The sequence below is a fragment of the Eriocheir sinensis genome, chromosome 28, assembly GCF_024679095.1.
Source record: "Eriocheir sinensis breed Jianghai 21 chromosome 28, ASM2467909v1, whole genome shotgun sequence".
NCBI lineage: Eukaryota > Metazoa > Arthropoda > Malacostraca > Decapoda > Varunidae > Eriocheir > Eriocheir sinensis.
Genome location: NC_066536.1, coordinates 11,111,962 through 11,122,905, shown reverse-complemented (window position 1 = coordinate 11,122,905; position 10,944 = coordinate 11,111,962). Strand labels below are relative to the sequence as shown.

General features: G+C 42.4%; 2 protein-coding genes across 4 annotated transcripts in view; both read left to right on the top strand.

Moving 5' to 3' along the window:
* LOC127004502 (ras and EF-hand domain-containing protein-like) overlaps window positions 1-10,944 on the top strand; it is a 145,661-nt gene that overhangs the window by 78,590 nt on the left and 56,127 nt on the right. The gene's annotated exons all lie outside the window — the stretch shown is intronic.
* LOC127004503 (allatostatin-A receptor-like) overlaps window positions 625-10,944 on the top strand; it is a 65,385-nt gene continuing 55,065 nt past the window's right edge. For all 3 annotated transcript variants that reach the window (XM_050872288.1, XM_050872286.1, XM_050872287.1), the window contains exon 1: window positions 625-1,638. In XM_050872288.1, the coding sequence (XP_050728245.1) occupies window positions 1,190-1,638 (449 nt within the window). In that variant the 5' untranslated portion in view covers window positions 625-1,189. The remainder of the gene's footprint in view (window positions 1,639-10,944) is intronic.

Below are 10,944 nucleotides of genomic sequence, written 5' to 3'. Positions count from 1 at the left end.
TTTCACACTTTGGCTAGAGCCTTGTGTTTTCCTTTTTGTCCTCTTTTCACCTTGAGTGCGTCCCGGTTAGTGTGGCGTGAAATTGGATGAGGGAGAAAAATATATGGAATGATAATTTGTTCTAGAAAGCTTTCAGGCACAAAATCCCCCTCCCCTTACCCCCCCCCCCCCACACACACCTCGAGAACAAAACAAATGAATCACATCCTCTGCCGCCGGAAACGCTTGTTTGTAACGTGACGCGAACTTGAAAAAAAGGCGATGAAGGAACGAGTCGGTATCTCAGGAAACAGACGAGGATTGGACTAGATTGAAAAAAAAATATCATTATCGTCATTATTATTATTATTATTATTATTATTATTATTATTATTATTATTATTATTATTATTATTATTATCATTGTTGGTGTATAGATAGTAATAACAATATCATTAGTATAATGTATACCGTTTACTGAAGAACCACAATCATTGCTCTCCAGGAACTTGATGTTTCTGTCTCTGTGGTGCACTTTATTTTTAGTATTTTCTTTTGTGTAACTGAAGGGTGTATCTTTTAGCTAATATAGACTCGTCACTGATATTTTAATTCTTTTTCATATATTGTCGTTTATTATTTCAGGCAGGTCTGGTTTCCGTTCTTTTCTTTCTTCTTTACTGAAATGGAAAGAATGTTGAGGGAAAAGGAAGGTAATATGAAACACAAGGCCGATGAAAGTGACTCACAGTAAAGCGACACGTCAAGGACACACTTCCCCGTGTGCTGCAGGTGTGGATTCCTCGCCTGTTGATTCCTCGCTGCCTTCATAACCTGAGCGGCGAGGCGAGGCAGGTGAAGCGTGATGGGACGAGAAGCGAAAAGTTAATAAATGAAACAAACACTCACTAACAGATCCTCAAGACGGGAAAACAAGACATAAAATTATTCAGTCATGGCTGCCCCTCCTCTTCACGGAGCTGGTGTCCGGCAAAAGTGAATAACTGAAACAACTCGTTAACAGATCATCCGGTGCTACAAAACTGTTCGTTGACTGAAGAAAAACAAGACACAGCATGGCTGCCACCATGACCCCGTCAGTCCTTTTCACTGAGCTGGTTGTGTGGGAAAGGTGAATAACAGAAACAAGCCAATAACAGATCTTCCAGTGCTATAAAACTGCTCTATAGACGAACAAACAAGACAAAGCATGGCCACCGCCATGGCCCCGGCGGTCATCATTACGGAGCTGCAGGTGTCGGAGAGCTACATGGGAGCAGGGAGTCTCGATGACAATGTGTCGTTCTTCGGAGCCTCAGCGAACTTCACGACTCCCGGCGCCCTCGAGCTGCTCACCAACGCCTCGCACTCTCCACTCGAGAGGAACTTTTCCGCCGCCGAGAACGGCGGGGCGGACAGCGAGTGGATGCGCGTGGCCGAGGAGCTCAACTGCAAAACCTTCCTGGAAAACATCACGTCCTTCCGGACCAACTGCCTGCCCCTCGACGACCCCATGGAGATGACGAAGCCCCACAAGGCCAACCCGAGCTTCGTGCCCATCGTGGTGACTCACGCCCTCACCTTCCTGCTCGGCGTGTCCGGGAACAGCATCATCGTCTTCTCCATGGCCAAGGACAAGGGCACCAGGAACGTCACCAGGTGAGTCGAGTTAGCTTGTGTTATCTAGTTTTAAGCTCTTATAGATGGTTATTAATTTATAGTTTATGAAGCGAGGGTTTATCCTAATTTAGAAGTCTTTTTGTTGTTTTTATGTAGTTTCTGAAGCAGTTTTGTTGTTGTTTCTAAGTTGAGTTTGGTTACGGGTGTCAATGTTTACTTTCAATGTTTCCAAACAAAAGAATGTTAGTGCCTTAGTGTTAGTGTTATAACAGTGTTAGTGTTAGTGTGTGTGTGTGTGTGTGTGTGTGTGTGTGTGTGTGTGTGTGTGTGTGTGTGTGTGTGTGCGCGCGGCTGTGTTTAATTATCAGATGAAAGATGTTTGTGTAAATCCTTCCTTCGTGTCTTCAGTCATCGTCCCGGCTCGCGTTATGTTGTGCTTCAGTTTTTGTCCTCGATTCTCTGTGCCCAATTTTTATAGAAGAGACGCGGGTGGACTTCCTTTTCTTCCCTTCGTTTTAATCAGGGCCGTGGGTTTCGTTCTCTCTCGAATTTTCATTTAGCGACTCCGGTATTTCAGCAGCTACAGTTTGTGTTGTTCAATCTCGGTTCTTGTTTACAATTTCTCAGGTGTTGTTGGGTGGATTCTCGCTCCCCTCCTGTTCTATTCACACAGAGTACCCAAGCTTTTATGATAATTTTTTTTTGTAGTATCACAAGTTGTTGGTGGTGGGACGAAATGAAACTTTTCCCTTTTCTCCTCAGCATTATTTTTTTTTGCCAAAGCGCTGAGACAAAAAAACAAAAACAATACGAAAGAGAAAAGAGAAGGAAATACAACTAATTTTTCAGTTTTTCAATATTATTCTTGTTAACTTTCCTCTTGGCCTTGGTCTTAACTTTGTAGCTTGGCCGGCGGTATATGCAGATCAAAAAAAAGAAAAGGAAAAACATGCGTCAGCCCTGTGAAAGCCACGGGATGAAAGAGATCAAAGGGGAAGGGAAGTAATGGGGTAATAAAGGAGAAAATTGCAGGAAGAACAATAAAGACGTGTAATTGGGTTTAAGACGAAGGTAATCAAGCAACCGGAATGAAAAGAAGGGCGCGAGAAGAATTAGCAGAGCAAGACGCTGTTTTGAATTAATAAGAGAGAGAGAGAGAGAGAGAGAGAGAGAGAGAGAGAGAGAGAGAGAGAGAGAGAGAGAGAGAGAGAGAGAGAGAGAGAGAGAGAGAGAGAGAGAGAGAGAGAGAGAGAGAGAGAGAGAGAGAGAGAGAGAGAGAGAGAGAGAGAGAGAGAGAGAGAATAATGTAGGTAATTAAGCGTGGACCCGTGTGAAGTAAATTATCTCAGGGAAAAGAAAAACGAAGAAAAATGTCCAGTGAAGGTGAGCGACCCCGCGCAGGTATATTTAATCGAGGCGGGGTTGACGGAGGACAAATGTTGACACTGTCCAGTAAAGCAATAACTATACGTCGCGCAGGATTGATGGCTCGACGTCACCCCATCCTCACCTCCTGGGCTGGCGCGCGGGTTTAAGAGAATTCATCTATTTTTTTTTTCAGTCTACTTTACCAACTTTATCGGTCAATCTTGGGATGGTTTTGGGTTTAAGAAAATTTAGCCTTAGTTTTTCACTCACTCAGCAGTTTTTTTTTTTTCAGTTCTCTTACGCGTTCTTTGTATTAGTTCACCCAGTCTTTATCAGCTTTATCGGTCAATCTTGGGATGGCATTTGGGTTTAAGAAAATTTATCCTCAGTTTTTCACTCCCTCTCAACAGTTTTTTTTTTCAGTTCTCTTACGCGTTCTTTGTATTAGTTCACCCAATCTTTATCAACTTTATCGGTCAATCTTGGGATGGCATTTGGGTTTAAGAAAATTTATCCTTAGTTTTTCACTCACTCATCAGTTTTAGTTTTTTTTTCTTCAGTTCTCTTACGCGTTTTTTGTATTAGTTCACTTAATCTTTATCAACTTTATCGGTCAATCTTGTCAAGGCTTTTGGGTTTAAGAAAATTTAACCTTAGTTTTTCACTCACTCAGCAGTTGTTGTGTTTTCAGTTCTCTTTCGCGTTTTTTGTATTAGTTCACTCAATCTTTATCAACTTTATCGGTCAATCTTGGCAAGGCTTTTGGGTTTAAGAAAATTTAGCCTCAGTTTTTCACTCACTCTCAACAGTTTTAGTTTTTTTGACGCTCTCTTATACGCGCTAACTCAATTTCACCTGTCAGTTCTTTGTATTAGTTCACTCAACCTTTACCAACTTTATCGGTCAATCTTGGGATGGTTTTTGGGTATAAGAAAATTCATCCTCGGCTTCTCACTCACTCGCACCAGTTTTCGATTTGTGTAGCTTTCTTACGCGCTATTTCAATCTCACCTGTCATTTTTTTTTCCAAGTTCACTCAATCTTTACCAACTTTATCGATCAATCTTGGTATGGGTTAATGATTTGAGAAAGTTCATTGCCGTTTTCTCACTCACTCTGACCAGTTGTAATTTTTTGTGGCTCTCTTAGGCGTTAATTCAGTTTTATAAGTCAGTTTCCTCTTAGTTCACTCAGTCCTTACCATTATTATTAGATAGTCTTTATCGTCAATCAATAACGGCTTTCAACTCAGTCATTTCACTTTTAATGAGCACTTTTACTGTCCCTCACACATTTACCATCAGTTCGCTTCATCCACTTACTTAGGAGGTTTATGTCGCCCTGACTTAACGCCTCTGCTTTATAGGAGAACATATATGACTCGAAATGTTTGATGAATAACTATATAGGATGGTTTTTCTCAAATTTGTGGACATTCCCAAGCCCTTATGAACACTAGCAACGTCTTTAGGAGCCTTACACGTTTCAGTTTCTGGTGTGAGATGGCACTTTCTTGTGTTTGTATATCATGTAGTTTATTTCTGCCGAGTGAAAACAAAGAACGTTTATCCATGTTTGTTTTAATCTTCCATGTAAACTCTCTCAAAATTGATTAGTCTCGTCGCCTCCCTTTCCACCAAGGCGTCGCGGCCCTCCAGGAATCCATTAGAGGCCACAGTCTGGGTTGCATCGTTGGCATAATAAATGTCCATTCAGGCGGCGTTATCAGGCCGAGGCATGTCAGACGTGTGGGTGATAGATAGTGGTGGAGATAACACGCCTTCCTGAGCCGCTCCGCTGTTTAGAGGAAGGGTGGTGATGTTGCTAAATTGGCTTTAATGGATGCTGAGCGTAGACGGAGGAAGTCGCATAATAGATTTTCGGTCAAGTCTTGCATTCCATTGTGCAAAAGTTTGTATTGGAACGCTTGTATTCAGACTTGATCAAATGCCTTGGTCATGCCACCCTGGATAATTGTGCAACTTGTTCCTTGTCCTTTCGCGAGTTATATTGTTTCACGTGTGATACATACAGCTGACGTAGTGCTCCTCTCAGCTGTAAGGCCATGCAGAGATAGATTATAGAGATTATTTTCAATTCAGATAAGTTTTCTTGGATTTCTAGGAGTGTGCATTTTGTCTTCAGGTGTTATTGTAACTAACGTCCAGGATTCTATGAGTTCATGGGCAATACTGGCACCGTCCTCTGTCTGGGTCCTTGTTGACGTGGTCTTCCTTGGCAGTCATTTTGGTCCTTATTTTTTTTGCTGAGTCCTTTTGCTTTTGTCTCCCGATGCTTGCTGTATTGATTTACGTGAGCCCTGTGGAGTCTTTTGGAGGATTTTACCTTGTTATTAAAGTTCTGGTGTCCGGCTGTCTCCTGTCGTAGTGGGGGATGCAATGAGGTGGAGCTTTGCATTACGGATGTCTTTGTACTTGACTGGGCACGAAAATGTTTTACACTTCGAGAGAGGCGACTGTGTACAGTGTCAACATCAGCTCCTATATCCTCGGTGTTTTCCCTTCAAGATACAGTTCCGTTATTTCTGAATATTATGTTATATACCATCTCTTTTTCTTTTTCTCTCTCTTCCTCTTTATTTGTTTATTTGTTTCATTCTTTCTCTATGTACGTATATATACAGATATTTTTTTTTAGCAAGCAAGGGAGAGACATGAATATATTCTCTCTCTCTCTCTCTCTCTCTCTCTCTCTCTCTCTCTCTCTCTCTCTCTCTCTCTCTCTCTCTCTCTCTCTCTCTTTTCTCGTTCTTCCTATTTCTCTGTCTATTTTCTTTTCCTCTATGTTTATTAATTTCTGTTAGCAAGCAACGAAAAGGAGATATGAAAGAAAAAGGAGAAAACGTAGGAGAGAGAGAGAGAGAGAGAGAGAGAGAGAGAGAGAGAGAGAGAGAGAGAGAGAGAGAGAGAGAGAGAGAGAGAGAGAGGCCTCCCCCCCATTCCCCGTTGCGTTCCGACCCGTGGGAGCTCAGCAGGCGTATATTAACCCCCAATCCGCCCACTCCCCCGTCATCCTCCCCGTCCCGACCCTGCTCCCTGGTCGATCCGTGGACCCTGATGTAGGTGTATCCCGATGCATTTGCGTCTAAAGCCTTGAGCCTCGTAGCTGATGCATGATTTGCCCGGCTTTGCGCGCAGCTCATATGGAAAGCTGTTGATTAGTAAGAGAAGAGTACAGGGGCCATAACGAGTATAAAGGAATAAGAAAAATAGTTACTGTAGATTGTCGATGCGAGGCTAGTAAGAGGAGAGTACGGCAGCGGAAAGGAGTGTAAATTAATGAAAAAGAAAAAAAGTTACTGTAGATTGTCGATGCAAGATTAGTAAGAGGAGAGTACGGTAGCGATAATGAATATGATTTTTTTTTTTATAGCAAGGGAGGAAACTTAAGGGCAAAATGACAACAACAACAACAAAACAGCCTTCTTAAGACCTCCTCCGGCAAAAGAAAAAGAAGGAAAGATCAGAAGATATAGAAGAACCCAGTCACAATAGATAGCCGATGCGAGATTTTTATTTTGCCAAGGGTATAATAAGAAGAGGAAGTGGTAAGTGGAGAAGATACAGTGAAGTGGTAAATGGGGAAGGTACATGAAGTGGTTAATGGTTCAGGTACAGTGAAGTGGTTAATGGTGAAGGTACATGAAGTGGTTAATGGTTCAGGTACAGTGAAGTGGTTAATGGTGAAGGTACAGTGAAGTGGTTAATGGTGAAGGTACAGTGTGGTTAATTGAGAAGGTACATTGAAGTGGTTGATTGAGAAGGTACAGTGAAGTGGTTGATGGAGAAGGTACAGTGAAGTGGTTAATGGTGAAGGTACAGTGAAGTGGTTGATTGAGAAGGTACAGTCTGGTTAATGGTGAAGGTACAGTGAAGTGGTTAATGGAGAAGGTACAGTGAAGTGGTTAATTGAGAAGGTACAGTGAAGTGGTTGATTGAGAAGGTACAGTCTGGTTAATGGTGAAGGTACAGTTAATGGAGAAGGTACAGTGTGGTTAATGGTGAAGGTACAGTGAAGTGGTTAATGGAGAAGGTACAGTCTGGTTAATGGTGAAGGTACAGTGAAGTGGTTAATGGAGAAGGTACAGTCTGGTTAATGGTGAAGGTACAGTGAAGTGGTTAATGGGGAAGGTACAGGAAGTGGTTAATAAATGGAGAAGGTACAGTGTGGTTAATGGTGAAGGTACATGAAGTGGTTAATGGTACAGGTACAGTGAAGTGGTTAATTGAGAAGGTACAGTGAAGTGGTTGATTGAGAAGGTACAGTCTGGTTAATGGTGAAGGTACAGTGAAGTGGTTGATTGAGAAGGTACAGTCTGGTTAATGGTGAAGGTACAGTGAAGTGGTTAATGGAGAAGGTACAGTGTGGTTAATTGAAAGGTACAGTGTGGTTAATTGAAAAGGTACAGTGTGGTTAATGGTGAAGGTACAGTGAAGTGGTTAATGGAGAAGGTACAGTGTGGTTAATGGTGAAGGTACAGTGAAGTGGTTAATGGAGAAGGTACAGTGTGGTTAATTGAAAAGGTACAGTGTGGGGAGGGTTTGATGTTGGTTGTGTAACGTCCTCCCTCTCTCCCTCCCTTCCTCCCGCTGTCGCTTGCCTTTCCCTCCATCTCACCAGCTTCAAATTCATCTTTCCTCCCCTCATCTCTCTAATGGCCTTATTTCCTCTCTCTTACCTGCTTAATGAGCTTATTTCCTCTTCACCTCTTTCGCGCTGTTTTTCCCGCTTTTTTTCTCATCCTGAACACTTAACCACATAATCTATTCCTTCCTATCTGCTGCTACTTATCACTTGAATACACTTCCTCTCTCTCTCTCTCTCTCTCTCTCTCTCTCTCTCTCTCTCTCTCTCTCTCTCTCTCTCTCTCTCTCTCTCTCTCTCTCTCTCTCTCTCTCTCTCTCTCTCTCTCTCTCTCTCTCTCTCTCTCTCTCTCTCTCTCTCTCTCTCTCTCGATACGTCAATATTTCCTCTGTACATTAAAGCAATATGATGCACTTAAGGTTCAAAGTGATTAAAAACAAATAAATATAAAACCTATGTGTGTGTGTGTGTGTGTGTGTGTGTGTGTGAGAGAGAGAGAGAGAGAATGGTACCCTGAAATAAAATATTCACACAGATAATTTGGTTCCCGAGCCCTGTGTCAATATATGTGTGTGTGTGTGTGTGTGTGTGTGTGTGTGTGTGTGTGTGTGTGTGTGTGTGTGTGTGTGTGTGTGTGTGTGATTGGGTTTGTGTGTGGGCGTGTGTGTGTGGGCGTGTGTGTGTGTGTGTGTGGGGTGGGGGGGGGGAAAGGCGGGGGCGTGTGTGTATGTGTGTGTGTGTGTGTGTGTGTGTGTGTGTGTGTGTGTGTGTGTGTGTGTGTGTGTGTGTGTGTGTGTTTACTCCATGAACCTCAGTCTCATTCATCATAGCTGTCCAATACAAGTAATCTCTCGGATTATATAAATTTCAATCCTAATCCAGTATTCCTTTTTTACGCGACAGAATATAAATTACCGGATTTCGAACCTAATCCAATATTCCTTTTTTTATATACAAGATCAAAAACACGTTACCCCATGTTTACTCTCTAACCTCATGATTATATTTCTCTTTACTTTTTTTGCGATCTCCCTCCCTCCCTCACTCACTCGCTCACTCACTCATTCCTCTTCATCATGGTCCATCATTACCCTTTACCATATATATTTCCACGCACGCCTACCGTCATCACCGTCAGTCATCACCATCTCTTTTTCTTTTAATTCCCATGTACATTCTCACCATTATTATTCATACCCTATATTTCCTCTCACTCCTACCGTCATCATCATCCGTCATCATCATCTCTTTTTTTTAAATTCCCATGTACATTTTCACCATTATTATTCATACCCACGCTTCCTTTTATTCATTCGCTCTTCTCCCTCACACCTTTCCTCACCTATCACCCTCATTGTTCTCCCTTCACTTTTCTCCATTTTCCTTCATCCTTACGATTTTCAATATGCACCGTTTCTATTGCTTCCCCCTTTTTCCCATATTTTCCCTTCCCCTCCTTTCCCTTCCTTTGCCTTTTCCTAATATTATATCACTGAGTCTCTTCTTTTCCTTTTTCTATTTCATATCTAGTCTTTTCTCTTCCTTCTTATTCCTTTCCGTCTCTTTCTCTTCCTTTTTTAGTTTTTATTACCTTCCTGTGTGTTCCCTCCTTTTCTCCTTTCCAACTTTCTTTTTCTTTTTCCTTCTTGTTTAATCATTCATTTCCTTCCCGTGTCTTACTTTCTTTTCTCCTTCCTTCCTTTGTCATTTTCTTTCTAATTTATTAACTTTTACACCTTTAGTTCTCTCTCTCTTTCTCTCATATTTCACCTTCCCTTTCCTCTTCTCAACTTTCCTCATCTTGCATCCTGTAATCAAGCGCTCACAGCTGTAGGCACGTGTTTGGCGTGTTCTGGAAATCAAGTTTAATGAGTTTTTAAGGTATTTTCAATTAGTGAAGTCAACAAGTGTCCATATTCGGCAACAAAAGGCAGGTCGCGTCATTGATGTACCCTCACCTATCCTGATAATGCCCGGGGTCCAATCAGGAAGTGGTTCATTATTGTGGCATGCGTTATTAAATTTTTTCCTCCTTTCATCCACTTTTTAATCATTAGTAGGGCATATTTTTTGACTGGCGGTAGTGTGTGTGTGTGTGTGTGTGTGTGTGTGTGTGTGTGTGTGTGTGTGTTTGCTCGCTTTCAATGCCGGCATCACGGATCACGGGATAATAATCATTGGCTCTTCACAAATTAATATGATGAGACTCACTCCGTTGACTCTGAAGTTCGAGATAAACAAACGTTTGTGTGGTGCGGCATGAGCGAAGCGAGTATTTCACCGAGTGCTTCTTGAAACCAACTCTTTGTCCTGAACCTGTCAACCTCTGATCTGTTAACCCTCCTGGAATATACTGTTTTGAATCACGATCTAACCGAGACTGGGCGTGTTGTTTGAAGCATGGCCACTTTATCGGGGTGGGCAGAGATGGGGTGCCTTTAGTCTGGGCACAACCACCCAGCGCCGGGCTATCTGTGACTAATGTGACCTTAGCCATGGTGGGTGCGGTGTAGTGGGCTGTAAATCATACCCTAAGGCCGAAAGTAAACAATGCTATAAATTAAAGGTCTCATATTACGTCTAGGTGGGTGGATGGGAGGGACGGTGCGGAGTGTATCTGTTCCCTACCATTATTTTTTTTTTCTCTTCCCTCCTCATTCATTCCTCTCCCTTCCCTGTTTATTTATTTTCTCTACTTGTGCTATCTTCCCATTCATCCTTTTTGTTCCCATTCTTTTCCTTCTCTTTATTATCCTTACCCCTTCTCTCTTCCTCCCTATTCTTTTCCTTCCATTTCTCTTTTCCTTTCCTTTCCTTCTCTTCCATTATTTTCCTTTCCATCCCATCCCTGTTTTTCCTTTCCTTTCCTTCCTTTTCTTTTTATTCGTTCCCTTTCCTTTCCTTTCATGTTCTCGTTGCTTCTTCATCCCTCCCTTTCCTTCCCCTTTATTTATTTCCCTTTCCTTTCATTCCTTTCCCTTCCCTTGCCTTGCCTTCCCTTCCCTTCCCTACCCTTCTCTTCCCTTCCCTTTCCTACCCTTCCCTTCCCTTCCCTTTCCTTTCCTTTTCTTTTCTTTCCTTTCCTTTCCCTTCCTTTCCTTTCCTTTCCTTTCCTTCCCTTTTCTTCCCTTCCCTTCCCTTCCTTTCCCTTCTCTTCTCTTCTCCTCTCTTCTCTTCTCTTCTCTTCTCTTCTCTTCTCTTCTCTTCTCTTCTCTTCTCTTCTCTTCTCTTCTCTTCCCTTCCCTTCTCTTTCCTCTCCTTTCCTTCTCTTCCCTTCCCTTCCCTTCCCTTCCCTTCCCTTCCCTTCCCTTCCCTTCTCTTCTCTTCTCTTCTCTTCTCTTTTCTGTCCTTCATTTCGTTTCCCTTCCCTCC